At 49.5% G+C, this 19,045-nt stretch overlaps 6 protein-coding genes across 6 annotated transcripts; 4 read left to right on the top strand and 2 right to left on the bottom strand.

Annotated features, from left to right (window-relative positions):
• Positions 1 to 3,253: 3,253 nt before the first annotated feature.
• On the top strand, positions 3,254 to 3,529 carry PtrM4_026530 (uncharacterized protein; the record flags this gene model as incomplete). Its single annotated transcript, XM_066103719.1, has 1 exon — positions 3,254 to 3,529. The coding sequence occupies one exon, from the start codon at positions 3,254 to 3,256 to the stop codon at positions 3,527 to 3,529; it is 276 nt and encodes a 91-aa protein (XP_065965921.1).
• A 204-nt stretch (positions 3,530 to 3,733) lies between these two features.
• Positions 3,734 to 4,348, top strand: PtrM4_026540 (uncharacterized protein; the record flags this gene model as incomplete). Its single annotated transcript, XM_066103720.1, has 1 exon — positions 3,734 to 4,348. One exon carries the CDS (start codon positions 3,734 to 3,736, stop codon positions 4,346 to 4,348), a length of 615 nt encoding a protein of 204 aa, XP_065965922.1.
• Positions 4,349 to 6,321: 1,973 nt separating this feature from the next.
• On the bottom strand, positions 6,322 to 8,140 carry PtrM4_026550 (uncharacterized protein; the record flags this gene model as incomplete). Its single annotated transcript, XM_066103721.1, has 3 exons — positions 6,322 to 6,326; positions 6,383 to 6,544; positions 6,715 to 8,140. 3 exons carry the CDS (start codon positions 8,138 to 8,140, stop codon positions 6,322 to 6,324), a joined length of 1,593 nt encoding a protein of 530 aa, XP_065965923.1.
• Positions 8,141 to 9,041: 901 nt separating this feature from the next.
• PtrM4_026560 (Med15 multi-domain protein) lies at positions 9,042 to 10,927 on the top strand (the record flags this gene model as incomplete). Its single annotated transcript, XM_066103722.1, has 2 exons — positions 9,042 to 10,830; positions 10,872 to 10,927. 2 exons carry the CDS (start codon positions 9,042 to 9,044, stop codon positions 10,925 to 10,927), a joined length of 1,845 nt encoding a protein of 614 aa, XP_065965924.1.
• Positions 10,928 to 11,243: 316 nt separating this feature from the next.
• On the top strand, positions 11,244 to 14,273 carry PtrM4_026570 (uncharacterized protein; the record flags this gene model as incomplete). The annotated part of the gene is made up of 1 exon (XM_066103723.1): positions 11,244 to 14,273. The coding sequence occupies one exon, from the start codon at positions 11,244 to 11,246 to the stop codon at positions 14,271 to 14,273; it is 3,030 nt and encodes a 1,009-aa protein (XP_065965925.1).
• Positions 14,274 to 14,696: 423 nt separating this feature from the next.
• Positions 14,697 to 16,352, bottom strand: PtrM4_026580 (uncharacterized protein; the record flags this gene model as incomplete). The annotated part of the gene is made up of 2 exons (XM_066103724.1): positions 14,697 to 15,876; positions 15,964 to 16,352. 2 exons carry the CDS (start codon positions 16,350 to 16,352, stop codon positions 14,697 to 14,699), a joined length of 1,569 nt encoding a protein of 522 aa, XP_065965926.1.
• Positions 16,353 to 19,045: the final 2,693 nt, after the last annotated feature.

The raw sequence follows: 19,045 nt of genomic DNA on the forward strand, positions 1-19,045 counted from the left end.
AGCCTATCGAATATGTTTCTAGCCGCAGCCGCCTACCATTAAAGACCTCTCTACACTGGCAGGCTTTAGGCAGCATTTATCGCGATGTAAAGACTATCCCGGCAGCTGTTGCGCTACGACTGGAGAACGAATTCATCTAGAAGGATATGATTGATCATGATGCCGATCGCAAAGGAGTCGAGCTTAAATACGAGACTTTGCTTGAGATCCACGCAGAGGCTCAACAATGTGCGGACAGCGGGTCACACGAGGCACAGTGGAACACCAAAGTACACGATTGGATCTTATTATGCGCCCTACGGCCCTTCAAACCACGCTTCGAGTCCATTAATATATTTGTCTCTCTCACCTGATATATTTGCTTAATTAACCTGTGTCTAGAACTTCGGCAAAGCCTATCCCTAACTTCGCCCCGCTCTACAAGGACAATCCCTCCGGCCCTAAGATCGTCGACTTCTCCATTAACCTCGTCCCTCCCCATGGTTCTTCTCTCGAATCCGCCATCCATGCGCTCCTCCTCCACGAACCCCCGCAGTTCCTCTCTATTAATTAGACGCTCAACGAAGCTTATAAAAAGCCCGCCGTTATATCTATCAAAACAAAGAAGGGTTTCTATAAAGAAGAGGACGCCAGGTTTAAGCTAGGCATGTGGGTGGCCGCGTGGCAGAATCGGGTCGCTGCATTACGACTTACAAAGAAACTGGTATGCACGCCTTTGCCAGGCTTAATTGTGTTTGGGCATAAGTGGTGGCTGTACTAGGTTGTCAATCAGGAGACATCTGTGGACATTATTAAGTTTCCTATTAGTATTGGATGCACAAGGACTATTACTGGTTGTTATTAATTGCTGGCTGTTATTCGGTACTTGTTGGGTGTGTGGATACCGGAAACTTTTCTGCCATAGTTCAAAGATAAAGTCTTAGGTCTGCAAGAAGAAGCAGAGTAAGTTTCTTACTACAAGTCCTAATTCTTAATAAACTGCCCCAAATTCGATCTGAAAAGTGCCGGCAGCTATGTATTTACTATAGTTGGCGTCTTGCGGCCCTGGCGGAACAAGCTCGCTTAGATAGATCCTAGCCCAAACAGACTATCTCAACATCGCGGCCATGTCGACGCCTTCATCTCTATCATCTCTATCTACTATCATTAAAAAGGCGTCTCGCATCACTTCCTGCATCACAGAGCTGACGGAGGCTGTCAAGTTAGACAGTATAGAGTTAGTAATTAATTAGTAGGGGTTGCATCGTAGCTGTAAACTCTTATTATACTTTGTCAACTTAAATGCATCTTCCTTCCATTCGTTACAATTCTGAACTACCGCCTTCCAATAAACTGAGTGACATTATCCCTTAAAGCAACCTAGAATGGCAGCAGAATCCTAGATAGCTGACAAAAAAGAGCCCTAAAGCAGCAGCATTACTTTTGGAACTAATCGGTAAGTCCAAAGGATACAGTACCTAAATGCTGACCTGCTTGATACTAGCTCTCTTCTGCAGTTAGGTTAGCATTGCTGTTCAGCGCCCTTGCAACGGCAACAGGACCCAAATTTCTGAGCTTCCCAGTGCATCAGGAAATAATAATACAAGAGTGCAGCTTACCTTTAGCCCTGAGCTCGCAGCGTCTAATAGTACTCCGAGCTATATGCTTGTTTACAAACACCTCTCTTGCAGCCCTCACAGAGCTTGGACTCGTGCGGCAGTCCCTTTTTTGGACCAGAGGACCGTGTCTCCAGTTGAACTCCTGCCCACTTCTTGAGCCTGTATGCGACTCGATCGACATATAACTCCTCGTCCATTTTCAAGGTGCCTAGCTTCTCGCAAGACCTGCAGCGCTGATTGAATACTACAGCGTTGTACTCATTCTTTGGGTATCCCCTAATCAATATAGCCACCTTCTTACTAGCCTAGCCACTATTGGAACACGTTCTGTTGTTGCACACAAACTTGCCCATAATGTGAGTTGAGTGTGTGCTACGGACACCGTTGTCGCTATCATTCATGTGAAAGTGTGGTGAGGCAATCTCATTAGAGACTGCACTCACAACATCTTGATGAAGCGACGGAAACATGTAGGAAGTCTTCGCACTTATCCCACGATTATGTGCCTTTCCCCGAGCTATTGTTGATAGTGTAACGGTCGTGCCGCGAGTTAAAGCGATGAGGTTACTAATGCAATGTTAGAGGATAAAAAACAGAAGATGTAGAAGTGATTGAGTTGGAATTTTAAAGCGGACTCCCGCTATCTGGCACATTCTCGAGTGTGTGTTTTTGGGTTCTAGGTGTAGACGTACGATCGAGCTAGCTGGCGCGAGTATTAGTACTGTATGAATATAGCGTGAGAGAAATTAAGATAATTAAACGTACTGTAGTCCGCAGAGAGGCTGTGTAAGGCATAGAATGCGGCTGGAGCGGATGAAGAGCGGGAGTTAAATGGTGAGGTAAGTGAAGTGTGCTTTATGAACTCTGTAGGTGCGAGCAATCCACGAGGTAGCAGGTGTTCAAAAGATGGAGGAGAAGAGGAGCTAAGTACCACGAAGGATGATTCATATATCTATATTGCATCACGTCTCGAAGTTTCTAACAGCGTCGTTGTTTGATTCCCGTGGCCTAGTGACCTGAACAAACGGGCATCCAGCGAATCATCGACTGTACTGCTATCGCTCCTCCAAAACGAGCAACTGTCAGCTGATATAATTATTGTAATCACGTGGCATGAGTCAAATGATTTCCCATTTGTACGCACTGCCTTGTAGGCAAGTGCGCTCCCCTCCGAACACAACAACAACAGAGATAGCAGTACAATCGTTAATCCGAAGCCTCCACCCGACACTGCTCATGCAGTTACAATTATCTTCATTTGAGTTGCTGTTAGCAATGTGTAGCGAAGAAGATAACTTTACTGTAGATCCTTGACCAGTGTAGTGTCGATGTAGCTCTATGATAAGAGTCAAACAGCAAATAAGTCATTTGACTCTCACTCACTTACCACGAGCTTGTCTCAGCTAGCGGCTTGTACAACGCCATCATTTGTCCGCCGCGCCCCACTAATATCAAACACAGTTTGCCACCCGTACGTGCGCCTCCTCTCACCTAGAACATTCGGGCCTATCGTCACCTATGTTGATCCACCTTACTCACCACTTTCTATCTCGTGCACCTACTCAGCAACTTCTTCAGCCTCAACACTCTAGTCCCCTCCTGCTAGAACTCAGTCGGTTCTCACGATACCTATGGGTGACAACACAGTAAAAAGCATGTCAAAAAGCGACGAGGAACGAAGCAAAGCAGAAATCTGCTCCAATATCATCCAGTTCAAACATGCTAGAAATGGTTCTAATTACCCGAATCACCAACAAGCGCGTGCGGACCCTAGTCAGAAACTGAAAGAGGTCTTTGGTATCGACAACATTTTCACCAACAAGACCAACAACACAAAGCATTTCGTGGAAAAGGTGGAAAAACTGATGTGGAAGGCCATGAAAGCGAACAGTTTTAGGGATGATGGAGACTGGCGCGACCTGCGTAATTAAGCTATCGTCTTCTTCGATGAGTATATGAAGGAGTCTGACACCGAACCTATCAAGCTTACTAAGCTCACCCAATTCATCGTGTTGAAGCAGTCCCTCTGCTACCTCTTTAAGAACGCTCAAGAAGCCCTGAAAACAAGCAAGACACAGTTCGACGACGTTAAGTTTATTGGTCGTCGCATTAATGAACTTTGGATCTAGTCTAAGATGACAGAAGCCGAGCTAGGCAGAGCGAAGGCACCTATATGGAGCGACCAGAAAGACCTTTATGCTGCACTACGCCGAGTGACTGTTAGCAAAAAGATTTTCGACATGCTAGGTATGTTCCCTGAAGATGTACCCGACGACAAGCCTGGAGACACGACAACACTCGATCCCACGAAGCCCACGGAGAACCCGATGAATCTTCTTCTGCCAGCATATGAAACGATGTGGCGAGTCGTTATACGTTGCTTCTTGGAGATCAAGTACTGCGGTGCGCCTAACAAATTGGATTGGACAACTATTCTTAGAGGCTACCTCGAAGATCTTGGTAACGCAAATTGCAAACTAAATGACGCCTTTCACAAGAGCTCCACAACAGCTAGCAGTGTACGGCCAGCTGAGATCGTCAAAGAAACTTTGCGTCTATACCCTCCTACTCGTCGTATTTATCGAATGTACTTTGACGAGCGAGTTGCTACAGACATAGAAGAGTGCCACAGGTTCGAAATACTTGGAGGACAAGACCCTCTTACGTTCCGCCTGGAGCGCTGGCAGAACATTTGCACTGCACAACGGCAGGACTTCTATGACAAAGCAGCGCTATCTGCTTCTATTTAGACAGATTGGTTGAATTACCGGACCGCCAAGGATACCCTTAAAAATGAAGAGGCAAAATTAGGATATATGCTATTTGCGCACTACTGTGCCGCTGATCACCCTAAGACGAAAGAGTTTGCTTCTAAGATGATTGCATTGGTCGTGGCTGTTCTCTGCAATGGGCTCAAGGACGAGTGGGAGTTGGTCGATCCTACGAGCCTGCCCTTGACTGGAGTACCTTTGGACTCCGATCGCGCAGCGTACGAGGGGCTGAAGTTGAAGCGTAAGGCTTAGTTAATTGGCAATGAGTGAGAGGTTTCGACTAGGCGGGAGGCTCAGGCGGATATTGATGGATTGCCCACGCGAGAAGGAACTAAGAATTTGACTGACTTTTAATATGGTACTTTCTGTGACATCTGTTGCTCGCCTATGTGATTTCTGTAAGTGCACTAGCATGACTGTGTTGAATGTTGATGTAACGGGCTAAGCCTCAGGCATAGTCCGCAACAAGCAAGCCGGCTTAATAGGTTTGGCTTGTAGGCTTGATAGCTTAAGGCCATAATCAAGCCAAGAAAGCAGTCTGAGACTTGAAGAGCAAGCCTAAAAAATAGTGGCTGTAGGCTTGGTGGCTTGATAAGGCTTGACCCGCTTTTTGTGGTGTTTTGAGTAGAGGGTAGTGTTGTCAGAATATGGGCATATTTTGGGTGGTGGACAAAATCCGGGTGTTCGGAGCTGTGGATTTGTGGATCAGTTAAATTAGTCAGCACGCACAATCCACCGCGACCCAACTGATCGAACAGCGTTGGACAACAGAACAACACGACATCAGACCAGAACAATACAATCGATCCCCATCATATTATTATACTATTATCCCCGTCTTTGATAACCCATCACAATCTGACAAGAAGAAGTCGAGAAAAGCACTATTAGGGTGTCCAGCACCTCACCAGGCACCGATCGAATCACCGTCCGGCTTCTCAAGACCTGCTAGGCTTAGGTTAGGACCTACATCCGCTCTATCTTTTAGAAGTGCCTTAAGCTATACTACTTCCCCACAGCCTAGAAAACGGCCGAAGTCGCTATAATACTAAAGGTTGGCAAGAAGGACCACACCTCCCTAAGATCTATGCGCCTAATAGCCCTCCTATCCTGCCTAGGCAAAGGACTTAAACGGGTTGTAGCAAGACGGCTGGCCTAGACCGCAATAACTCACGAGATACTTAGCCCCTAGCATATAGGCGCGCTCCCGAAACGCTCTGCAATAGACCTGCTGGCCTCCTTTACATACGATACACAAAGAGCTTAGGCATTAGGCAAGAAGGTGACTATAGTTACTATAGACGTTTAAGGAGCCTTTAACGCACTTCTTAAGAACTAGCTACTTAACCGCATAGCAAAGCAAGGCTAGCTAGACCTAGTGCTTAAATTTATTAATAGTTTCCTCACAGATCGCAAAGTCAGGGTCAGATTAGGCAAGGCAACCACCCAGTGCTACACCGTGGCCTGCGGAACACCCCAAGGATCACCACTGTCCCTAGTCCTCTACACACTATCAGATTTGGCAACAAACAAATAATTTGCAAATATTATTTGCAAATATTATAGAAACTGTTAGAACAAGGTCTCCTCTGGTGGTATGACTACCATAGGCGACCGAGTAGAGGTACGAAAGGTAACCCTGTATTGGATTGAACTTCACTAAGAGCTATTGTTCTATCTACTTGTTGTTATGATGATCTTAGGACGTACATGACAGATCATCATTCCGCGTCGGTCCTTCTGCTCGGGCTTACTCCACGAACCTCACCTCGCCGACCTGGACTGAACCTAACATATTCTTAACAGAAACTGCAAATCAAACAAATCAAATAACATGATCCATGGGCGAGCGGCGCACACGGGCGAGCGGCGCACCCCACCAACTTTTGCAACTTTAAAGCGATGCATCTCAACAACGCGATAATATTATTGCTAGATATTGATACAGTAGATTACTCTATATTAATAGTATCAGTCTTGCATGTGCGCGAGTTGTGCCCAGTCTCCTTGCACCTAGTGCAGCGCCTTTGAGCCCGCTGGCTGAGGCCTGATCGCGCTCCTCCTTGACGCTCTTCATGAGCAATCTGCTGGTCAGCCTCATTTTGAGCCAGTATGTCCTCTCCAGCTCCCTTTGTGAGTACTCCATGCTTCTGTATACGCCTTTTAGAGCGCCGCCTACCAGAGATGTCAACAAGCAAGTCAAGCTGGCTTGATTCTTATCGATTGCAGATCACAGACCATTCTCTGGGACGTGCCACTGTGCACGAGCCTCTATATTGTCTGTGATCTGCAATCGATAAGAATCAAGCCAGCTTGACTTGCTTGTTGACATCTCTGCCGCCTACGCGCTGAGGCTGCGCTATTGGCCTTCTCAAGACTAGAGATCCGATCGCGCATCAGCTCAGCAGAGAGCATCATCACCTCGGCGCCCTTCTTTAGCTGGTCAATCGCCATAATAATTGAAGCTGGTGATGAGCTCTTGTGCTGGCGCACGCGCTCACGTATTAGGCTTGACTGAGCCTCAAGCTCACGCGCGTTGCTCGGCGTTTGAGCTACCCAGGGAGCCTCTGGCAGAGCTGCTGGAGGAGTAGGTGTACGCAGTTGTACATCTACCTTTGATAGAACAGCCTCTGGTTGTAGAGGAACAAGGCCTGCGCCGCGGAAGGCTGAGCAGATATTGGCTGGCGTGAACGCTTGATCAAATGCTGCCTTGAACGCTGGCAGAAACTCTAGCTTGGTGATGTGGTTGATGTGGTTGCGCATAAGGCTCTCCACCTCACGGCTGTACGCGCGCTTCAATGGCGAGAAGCAGCCAACATCAAGTGGCTGGAGTAGGTGAGATGAGTGAGGAGGCATACAGAGCGTATGGATATTGTTCTCCTTGCAGAGCTCCTGGAACTCTAGAGATTGGTGGCTCTTATGGCCATCAATAATAAGCAGGCGACGCGCGCCTACACTACGAGCCTGCGTGTGAGCGTTGAAGTGCTTTAGCCACTCAACTCCAAGCTCATTATTCGTCCAGCCATTATCGCTGACTGCGATCGCCCAGTCGCGTGGGATCTCAGCTTCCTTATACCAGGCTGATAGGTGGTACTGGCCAGCGAAGATGAGGAACGGTGGGACTGACCAGCCAGCAGCGCTGATAGCAGCGATCAGCGTTACCCACTCGCGATTGCCTGGCTGAATACTCTTCGGCCTGCCTCTCCTCTCTGCTCCTGTTATAACTAGCTGCGTTGTAATCTTGCCCATCATAAAGCCAGCTTCATCAAAGTTGTAGACGTCCTCATCGCAGATACCTAGCTCAGCCTTTGTCTCTTCTACAAGCTTAAACCACCTCTTTATTAATGTTGCATCCTCACAAAGAGCTCTCTGCCTATCGTACGCTTGGTTGAAACACGTCCGAAGACTGTCTGTACGCTTAACAAAGGTAGATGGCCAGTTGACTCCAACCTGCTCTCCACCACGCGCAGCCAGCAGCTTATCAGCCATATCACGTACAGCTGTGTAGGTAGGCGCAAATCCACGCAGATCTAGCTGAAGTATATAGCTAATAATCACCTCCTCTTCTCTCTGGGTAAGCTTCCTTGAGTTGGGCGGGCAATCGCGTCGGGCAGGTATACCAGCGCGTCGGCGGCGGAGCGTTGTTTCGGCTACGTTGTAGACTACTGCAGCAGTACGGGTACCTTGGATCTGGTGCGCATTAATAGATGAGATAGCAAGCTGAATATCTGCTTCATTTGATAGTAATTGAGTAGCGCTGCGTTGAGCCATTGTAGATTAAGATCAGTAAGGTGAGTAAAGTTGGTGGGGTGCGCCGCTCGCCCGTGTGCGCCGCTCGCCCATGGATCATGTTATAGGGTTCTGAAAACTCTAAACAAATCAAATAATAAGGCCGTATTTGTTTGTATATTTGCAAATATATTTGGAGTTTAGGGGCATATTGTATAGGCGTAGAGGCGCGTAGCCGCATATACGACTGTCACTATCGCGTTCAATCTCACGATACTTGCCGTAGTGTTGAGTTTTCACGGCCTCTGATTGGCCGACAGCCCAGCCGCCAAGTATCGGCTGAAACTCAACACTATGTATACGCGTTTTCTATCAACTTTCAAAGCTCTGTACGCTAATACACGTTGTTTTATTATTATTATTGTCGGATCGTGAGTATCGGTAGAGACGTCGGCTGCTGGACACTTCGGCCCGACTTCGGCCCACCTTGCGCAGAGCTTAGGTATACCTTCGTAGCAGCTGTGTTCGTAATAAATAAATCACCATCACCGAACAGAATGCATTCCTAGTTATCGTTATTTCCTTTCAGCACTAGTGCTATAGACCTTCCAACACTGATCAGTGATTGCTTAAGGCGATCACAGACAGCAAGGTAGAAGAGACAGACCGCATCTTCGACGAACTCCCTGACGCACGACGTTATACTCCCGGGAGAAGATTCTGTGCTAAGAACAGAGCGAGGCAGAGATAACACAAAGCACTCTTAACCTCCCTCTACAGCTGCTGGTTTAGCTTAATCCGCGAGCACAGAGCGCGTCAGCAACGCAATACAACTCAACCGTACGAGCGTCTCCGGACGATCCGATCACGTACAACAACAAGCGCTGGCACGACCAACCAGCGAGACAACAACACCGACAACGCGTCAACACCCGCTAGCAAGATGGCGGATAACCAAAGCGAAATAAGCTCTGCAGACTCTGCTGAAGCTCAGAATCAACTACAGAATGAGCAATCAGAACACCTCTCAGACTCACCATGGGCCAAATTTACCGCGGAACAACTTATGGAAAACTGTCCATACACAGTTGCACTCAAGGTCATCAATACAGCTCTCTGGGGTGTACCCGCACCGGCGGACGCAAATGAGACACACGCAACAACGTGGGTCGCTAAGGCTATCCACGACTACAATGTGTCAATGGCCTGGGACGATGACCTCTTCATTGACTACAAATGGGACTTTGAAGGATGGACGAAGGAGCTATTTAGCAAGGTTGAGCGTGGTACACTAAGGTCTCTTAAGAGTGTGCTACGACACCGGGGAGTATACACTGGCAACAATCACGCCAGGGTGGCGGACTCTCTCTACAACATTCTAGGTATAGAGAATACTCTTGAATGGGAACCAGCAGAGTTTCGAGCCATGAAATTCGACCAACAGTCCGAAGCGTACCAGCGCCAGCAGAGCAATAAACGCCAACAGGACACTCAGCACACAGTCTATCCAGCTGTACAACAACCACCGCAAGTACAACAACTGCCGCAATTACAACAACCGCCGCAATTACAACAGCCACCGCAAGTACCACAGCCGTCGCAATTACAACGACCGTCGCAGGGCGAGCAACAAGAGCAGTATAGAGTGAGACAAGGCGTCCAGAGCCGTTCCCAAACAATAGAGCCACAACAGCCGCTACACATGAGCGGTACGCTAGAAGGGCCTCAGCATCGACAACTGTGGGAGCAGGCCGCGCAGCCGCAACAAGGGCGTGCGCAACTACAGACACGGCCGCCAGCGACTGCATATCGCGAAGTCACGCCATTTCCGCAACAGCCAACGAACCGCGTCCCTAACAGACCACCCGAACTACCATACGACCCGTACAAGACGCTACCGCCGCGATGGTCCCGCAACGATCGACTCGACGCTAATACGATCACGCAGTTCTCTAAGCTATGGGACAATAGCAACAAGTATACAGGGAATGCGTACGATCTCCTAGACGATAAGATCAAGATCTTCTTCAGCATCTGCTGGCAGGTAGATATCCAAGAAGAGCAGTTTCACGCAGTGTTTCCCCGTATCCTTACCGGACGTGCAGAGACATTCTACATACAGGTTGTAGAGAGAGATGACAGCTTTGCTGATGCGTACATGGCAATCAAAAACCACTTCGACCATGACGTCCATCACCAGCACTACTACACAGACTGGACGACTACAACCTTCGCTCGCACCCGCACAGAGAACCCCGACAAGGGACTACACGAGGTTCTGCAGATCCTGCTTGACAAGCTGCAGCTATGCCAGCGTGCCCTTGGCAAGAACTTTGAGGGCGAGGATGCCCTACGTACCACTGTCATCAATGCCTGCCGAGGAGTACCAGAGCTTGAGATGGCACTGTTCAAACCAGCCACAATCTGTGAAGGACTCTTCTCAGACCTACGTTCTGCAGTTGAGACACACCTTGCACGGCAACACACTGCCCAGATGGTCACAGAGGACCAATATTACTTAGATCGCCGATACAACGGCAATGGAAGAATCCGAGGTGGATCTCGAGGTGGAGGAGGATTCAGAGGCGGATCCAGAGGAGCATATCGAGGAGGCGAGCAGCGCGACGACAACGGACGAGGATTCAAGCCACGCTGGAGGAAGAAATGCTTTGTTTGCCAGAAGGAAGGATGCTGGTCTACCAACCACACAGACGAAGAGCGCAAGGCTGCCCGTACACAGTTCTTCTCTACGCTATACTTTACAGGTACACAGCCCCCCAAGGACTTCTCCGTACATCTTGCAGAATACGAAGGGATCGAGCACACTAGCCAGTACAATCAGAGAGGCTGGAGAGAGGAGGAAGACTGCGAGGATGACGACGATGACGACGTCGCGGAAGCATACCTTGAACACCAGTTTTTCACGGAGCAATGCCTTGCAGATCAGGCGTTCTTGCACCACATCTCTGGCGACGACGTATACCGCCAAGACGCGCCATCAGCGCCAGCGTCACAGTTCCTGCTTGAAGACCGCTACACAAGATCTGTGTACCAAGGGATCCTACCGGATACAGGCGCTGCCAACGTATCCACAGTTGGCAAGGAGCAGTACCTTGCACTCACAAGGGAAGATCCTACAGTTAGGATGGATACGTCTACAGCAGGAAAGGCATCTATCAAATTCGGCAAGGGCGAGGCTACATCATCTATTGGCACTGCACAGGTCTCTACAGACATTGGGACGATCAACTTTGAGGTGCTTGACGCACCTACACCATTCTTATTGTGCCTTGCAGACATGGACAGGTTAAAGGTCTACTTTAACAACACCACAGATGAGCTAGTCCAGGGTGACGTACACATCCCGGTGATTCGCAAATGGGGACATCCTTGGTTCCATCTGAACAAAAGAGAGAGAGCAACTGTGTTCCTGACAGAGACAGAGTTGCGACGGCTCCATCGACGATTTGGACACCCAGCTGTCACGCGACTTGTTAAGCTCTTAAAGGATGCTGGCTATAACGACTTCGAAGAAAGAACCCTAGAAGAAGTCACTAAGTTCTGCCACCACTGCCAGCTCCACAGCTCCGCACCGCGCCGATTCAAATTCACTCTCAAGGATGATCACCACTTCAACTATGAGATCCTGGTGGATGTGATGTACCTGAGCAACAAACCTGTACTGCATGTGGTCGATTCCTCAACAGCGTTTCAAGGCGCGAGGTTCCTTAGCGCTATCTCAGCTAAAGAAACATGGCAAGCACTGCGGATACTATGGATCGACACGTATCAAGGACCACCAGACATTATCACGCATGACGCAGGCACTAACTTTGCAAGCACAGAGTTCCGCGCAGAAGCAAAGATCATGGGAGTCACATGCAAGCAAGTACCTACGGAGGCGCACTGGTCTATCGGCAAAACTGAGAGGTACCATGCACCTCTACGCCGCGCATGGGACATACTCTATGCAGAACTCACTGACACTATGTCCGACGACGCGATTCTCCAGATGGCTGTGAAGGCTGTCAACGATACTGCTGGCCCCGATGGACTAGTCCCGACGCTACTAGTCTTTGGAGCGTACCCACGAATGACTGCAGAGTCACCGCCATCCCCGTCAATGGTTAAGCGCAGCGAGGCTATTCAAAAGGCGACGAAAGCCCTACGCAAGATCACGGCAGAGCGCCAAGTTGCAGACGCCTTGAACACCCGCAATGGACCAGCCACTGCAGACATGCTCGCGCTCCCACTCCAGAGCGAAGTCTTAGTATGGAGAGAGAGTGATGGCTGGAATGGCCCGTACAAGATCGCCAGTACAGATGGCCACAACGTCACTGTTGACATGGTCAATGGTCCAACGACATTCAGATCCACTGTCGTCAAGCCATACTACAGACCGGACCACCTTTGGAGCGACCCCGATGCGCCACACGCGCCGAATGAGCCGCATGAGCCGGTAGCAGTACCACCGGCAGTGCAACCACGCAGGAGAGGCCGCCCTCCAGGGTCAAAGAACAAGCGGAAGGCGCACGCGTACATCACCAAGAAGGAGCAGGACGATCTTGAGCTAGCTATCAAACTACGTAACGATGGAGTGATCACAACCTCAGGCGCCCCCTTTGAAGCGTCTGATGACCAAGAGATCAGCGACCTCGTAGGTCGTGGAGTCTTTAAATTTGAGCAATACGACGAGAGGCTACACAGCAAGATCCGGATCTTCAAGTCACGCCTAGTACGTGAGGTCAAGGGAAAGACAACCAAGCCCTATGAGAAATCCCGCCTAGTTATCCAAGGCTACCAGGACCACGGCAAGGAGACTATTCTGACGCAATCTCCAACCATACAGCGATGTAGCCAGCGCCTGATTATGTCGCTGGCGCCCGAGATGGTACAACGCGGAATGAACATCGAGCTCCGTGACATTACGCAGGCGTATCCCCAGGCGCAGACAACCCTGAAGAGGACGATACTCGCACATCTTCCTACTGAGCTAGTCCATCGATATCCAGAAGGCACGCTACTCCATGTGATCAAGCCGCTGTATGGAATCGCTGAGGCAGGAGTCCACTGGTGGACAACGTATCACGGACACCATTGCAAGGAACTGGACATGGCAACATCGACGTACGACCCATGCCTATTGATCACGAACAGCGACGACGCAGGCATCTTCGGCATCGTTGGCATGCAGACAGACGACACTCTCATGCTCGGGACACCAGCGTTCTCGTCACGTGAAGAGAAGAAGATCCAGAAGGCAGAGTTCAGGTCAAAGCCAAAAGCAAGGCTGACACCAGAAGTGCAGTTAGACTTCAATGGATGTACACTCACGATGGACGCCAGCAGAGTCTTGACCCTTAGGCAGAAAGGACAAGGAGGAAGGATCAGGCTTGTGAATATCAGGGCACCCGACCGCGCGCAACAGTACACCGAGCAGCGCGCCCGCGGAGCGTACATCGCATCAACATGCCAACCAGAGGCGTCATTTGACCTGTCCGTCGCTGCTCAAGCTCAGCAACCATCAGACGAGGACATCAAGGCACTCAACAAACGCCTGAAATGGCAGATGGAGAATCTTGATCGTGGCCTGCGCTACGTCACTGTCAATCTTATGGAGGCCAAGTTGATGGTCTTTGTGGATGGCTCCTTTGCCAACAACAAGGACCTCAGCTCACAGCTAGGCTTTGTCCTTATGCTCGTCAACGAGTCTATTGACGTCAACACCTTCACAATACAGGGCAACGTGATCCACTACAGCTCTACAAAATGCAAGCGCATCACACGGAGCGTACTGGCCTCAGAGATCTACGGCATGGTCAACGGCTTTGACATAGGCATTGCAGTTGCAACCACGCTGAGGATAGTTACAGAACGACTTAGACTACCTGCAATTCCCTTGGTTATCTGTACAGACTCGTACTCTTTGTACGAGTGCCTAGTAAAGCTTGGGACGACGAAGGAAAAGCGTCTCATGATTGACATCATGGCGCTGCGCCAATCATATGAGCGTCGCGAGATCACGGAGATCCGCTGGATCAATGGTGAAGACAATCCTGCAGACGCCTTCACCAAGGCATCGCCAAACCGCGCTCTTGAACGCTTTATTGACAGCAATAAGCTGACAGTCCGAGTAGAGGGATGGGTGCAGAGGCCGACAAGCTTTGATGGTTGATGCTACACACAGTTACCATCAACACATACTGTTACTACCGATACAAGCAGAGTTACTAGCTACCCAGAAAGAAAAGACTTCCAGTGTCGGATCGTGAGTATCGGTAGAGACGTCGGCTGCTGGACACTTCGGCCCGACTTCGGCCCACCTTGCGCAGAGCTTAGGTATACCTTCGTAGCAGCTGTGTTCGTAATAAATAAATCACCATCACCGAACAGAATGCATTCCTAGTTATCGTTATTTCCTTTCAGCACTAGTGCTATAGACCTTCCAACAATTATTATTATTATTATTATTCCATTAACGTGGTTGGCAAGCGAGTCGGTCAGACAAGCGAGTCGGTCACCCCACCAACTTTTGCAACTTTAAAGCGATATATCTCAACAACACGATAATATTATTGCTAGATATTGATATAGTAGACTACTCTATATTAATAGTATTAGTGTTGCATGTGCGCGAGTTGTGCCCGGTCTCTTTGCATCTAGTGCAGCGCCTTTGAGCGCGCTGGCTGAGGCCTGATCGCGCTCCTCCTCGACGCTCTTCATGAGCAATCTGCTGGTCAGCCTCATTTTGAGCTAGTATATCCTCTCCAGTTCCTTTTATAAGTACTCCGTGCTTCTGTATACGCCTTTTAGAGCGCCGCCTACGCGCTGAGGCTGCGCTGTTAGCCTTCTCAAGACTGGAAATCCGATCGCGCATTAGCTCAGCAGAGAGCATTATCACCTCAGCGCCCTTCTTCAGCTGGTCAATTGCCTCAATAATTGATGCTGGTGATGAGCTCTTGTGCTGGCGCACGCGCTCACGTATTAGGCTTGACTGAGCTTCAAGCTCACGCGCGTTGCTCGGCGTTTGAGCTACCCAGGGAGCCTCTGGCAGAGCTGCTGCTGGAGGAGTAGGTGTACGCAGCTGTACATCTAGCTTTGATAGAACAGCCTCTGGTTGTAGAGGAACAAGGCCTGCGCCGCGGAAGGCTGAGCAGATGTTGGCTGGCGTGAACGCTTGATCAAATGCTATCTTGAATGCTGGCAGAAACTCTAGCTTGGTGATGTGGTTGATGTGGTTGCGCATGAGGCTCTCCACCTCACGGCTGTACGCGCGCTTCAATGGCGAGAAGCAGCCAACATCAAGTGGCTGGAGTAGGTGAGATGAGTGAGGAGGCATACAGAGCGTATAGATATTGTTCTCCTTGCAGAGCTCCTGGAACGCTAGAGATTGGTGGCTCTTATGGCCATCAATAATAAGCAGGCGACGCGCGCCTATAGTACGAGCCTGCGTGTGAGCGTTGAAGTGCTTCAGCCACTCAACTCCAAGCTCATTATTTGTCCAGCCATTGTCGCTGACTGCGATTGCCCAGTCGCGTGGGATCTCAGCTTCCTCGTACCAGGCTGATAGGTGGTACTGGCCAGCGAAGATGAGGAACGGTGGGACTGACCAGCCAGCAGCGCTGATAGCAGCGATCAGCGTTACCCACTCGCGATTGCCTGGCTGAAGAGTCTTCGGCCTGCCTCTCCTCTCTACTCCTGTTATAACCAGCTGCGTTGTAATCTTGCCTATCATAAAGCCAGCTTCATCAAAGTTGTATATATCCTCATCGCAGATACTAAGCTTAGCCTTTGTCTTCTCTATAAGCTCAAACTAGCTTCTAATAAGGGCTGGATTCTCACAGAGAGCTCTCTGCCTATCGTACGCTCGGTTGAAACACGTCCGAAGACTATCTGTCCGCTTGACAAAGTTGGCTGGCCACTTCTGCCTAACCTGGCCAGCGCCGCGCGCAGCCAGCAGCTTATCAGCCATATCGCGTGCAGCTGCGTAGGTAGGCGCAAACCCGCGCTGATCTAGATGAAGTATATAGCTAACAATCACCTCCTCTTCTCTCTGGGTAAGCTTCCTTGAGTTAGGCTGGCAATCGCGTCGCGCGCGCTTTCCAGCGCGCCGGTCAATTAGGGTTGATTTTGGGATATCGAAGACTGTAGCAGCGCGTCGCGTACTCTGAATTTGGGCAGAATCTATAGATAAGAGAGCAAGCTGAATATCTGCTTCATTTGAAGGCACAAGAGGAGCGCGGCGTGGAGGCATTATGTGTTGAGATAGAGTAGGTGATTAAAGTTGGTGGGGTGACCGACTCGCTTGCCAACCACGTTACTAAAGGCGAATAATGCTTCTAATTGATAACCCTAACAAGTGCTATATGTGTCCCGTCACATTGTTTCTTTCCATGGCTATTGCGGATAAGGTCATCGACGGCGTTAGTGATGAAGGTGGAGAAATGTGCGTGAACTTGTTGTATTGGAGCTACGGGAGAAGGGAGAATATGTAACGGTTTGGGACTTGCCAAGACCGACTTGGGTGAGAGTTGGGTACGGCCATCGCTACCACACTTTCTCATCACACACACCTATATAGCTGCAGTTCCTCCATAGCTACACAATGCAACGCAGTCCTCCTCCTCTCCTCACACCGTTACAGAATATCTATGGTGCGCGCACGGAGCAGCTGACTAATCAGTGCCTGGCCAATCAGAGCACGGGAAGCCTGATTCACCGTGAATACTAGTGAAGGCTCTCACCGCGTCTCGACAGTTAGCACTAGCAGCGACATATTCTCGCTCTGCAATTATGAATGGTCTAGGTGGCTACTCCTTCCTTACAAGCAGGAGTTGTCACACCTGCCAGTACTTCGACGAACTGGAAACAAGTCTAGAGTAATCTCGTCCTGCGTTATGAAGCCATCCGCGGTATATAGAATGATGCAGGCACAGTTAGACCGCGCTGGACACGAAGACACTTTCGCGGCGATCCTTCGGGATACCAGGAATGCTATACAACGTATAAAACGACGTAAGTATACTTGAGATATCACACTAGCGCAGCGCTGATTATATAGGTGTCGATTCTGGCGTCTCGCTAATTTTAATTGGACGCGGGCAGGGTGAGTTTGCATCTACGCTGCTAGCATCAGAATTGGTCCCCGCCTCCCATATGCTTTGGGAGGCGAGAACATTCCACACATCCGTAAACTGCCTTAAGTCTCCCTATCTACTACCGCCTGTGTTAGATATCCAACTTAAATATGACATAACGCGTTCGATTATTATCTCTTATCTATATAGGGCATATGCCCTATATAGTACAATCCTCGATATCTTATGGCCATTTGTTAGGGCCGCTGCACCTAAAGCGCATAAGCCATTTTATCCAGATGCTTCGCCTGATGCATTAGGGAGCTGTCCTTGGTGTGGAGTTCAACTTAAACGGTAAGCGTTCTGCATAGCTGTGTATCTGCACGCTCCTGAGGTTATGCTTATTGCAATTAGTATCCCAATGAAGTCCCACCTGCTCAAATGTTCGCAGAAAAGCAAGAACTACGAGATGGAAAAGAGACTCACTGCTGGTCTGCAACAGAAGTACTGGAGCTGCAAGTGGGGTTCATGCACTTCTGGCCAAATCGATCATGCGGAGGCGGTGGCAACCCATATGAGCGACCACCTCCCGACGGGCTGTATCTCATGTCAATAGGATTCATGCAAATTTCAAGCCGATTGCGTGGTTGAAATTCATGCACATCTTGCCACAAGTCACGACGTGTATACCCAGATGACGATACCAACACGGGCTAGGTTTTGTGTTGAGTGTGGGCTCTGGCTTCTAAGTGACCTTGACTGGGGTAGGCATTGCACAAAGCACACCAACAATCCCGACATTATTTACGGCCCCATCATTTCAGAAGGCATACTTGCAGCGCCACGTCGGTGTCCGTACTGTATGGCGCAGGGTCGTTTCGTGCAAATGGAAAATGCTGGCCATTATGCCGAGCACATCGAGGATCACATCAACAAGCAGGTGGATAATAGCAGTGGGCAGGGCGTCCAATGCCCTCATCATTCGTGCCCAAAGAGGGACTTTAGTAAGAAGGAATTGCGGGATCACTTCGATGTAGTTCATGGCATTATGCTCTCGTAGGTTGAATAGATGTTTGTTACTGTTGGTAGGCCTTGTACGATCGTACGGGGTGAATAACAACAACGAGGTTCTTCTAGTGACTGGTATTGGTATTTATTCTCTACGATCATAGGTGCTACGAAGGTATACCTAAGCTCAGCGCAAGTTGGGCCGAAGTCGGGCCGAAGTGTCAAGCAGCCGACGTCTCTACCGATACTCACGATCCGACAGTTACACACTGTATGCGTAAGGCCTAAGAAGACATAAAGTATATTGAAGTAATTAACGACGAAAAGGGTCCTACTAAACAAGCGACGGCGAACACGAAACAGCTAAAAGGATCGCGCTCCAGCGACTCTTTGCGGGCCGCCTCAGCGCGGTGCTGTCGCACGTAGTCCAACACCCAGACTCCGCAACAATCAATCGATTGACATGATTGATTCCTATATAGGTTAAAGAATTACTTCATTAGGCAGCCTTTAACCTAGATAGGAATCAATCATGCCGATCCGATTGATTGTTGCGGAGTCTGCCAACACCTGCATGTGTAGCATCGCGGGAGAGCTGCGCGTGTATCTGGTCGTGCAAGCTGCTTCGTGGAACGAACGCCTTGACTGGCTCAATCACAGCGTGTGCGATGTGGCCTGCAAATTCAGCGCGGGCTGCTGCTGTAGAGTCTGCGCATTGTGAGCTCTAGGGTTGAGGATGCACTCACTAATGGTGAGGCCGACAAAGTTACCCTGAAGGACCGTTGCTCCGCTCGTAGCGTGGATCCATCGTGCCGAGACCCTACTGTAATCAGTCCACTTTCCCCTGTGCCCCTATTAGCTT

This window comes from Pyrenophora tritici-repentis, chromosome 1, assembly GCF_003171515.1.
Source record: "Pyrenophora tritici-repentis strain M4 chromosome 1, whole genome shotgun sequence".
Classification (NCBI taxonomy): Eukaryota; Fungi; Ascomycota; class Dothideomycetes; order Pleosporales; family Pleosporaceae; genus Pyrenophora; species Pyrenophora tritici-repentis.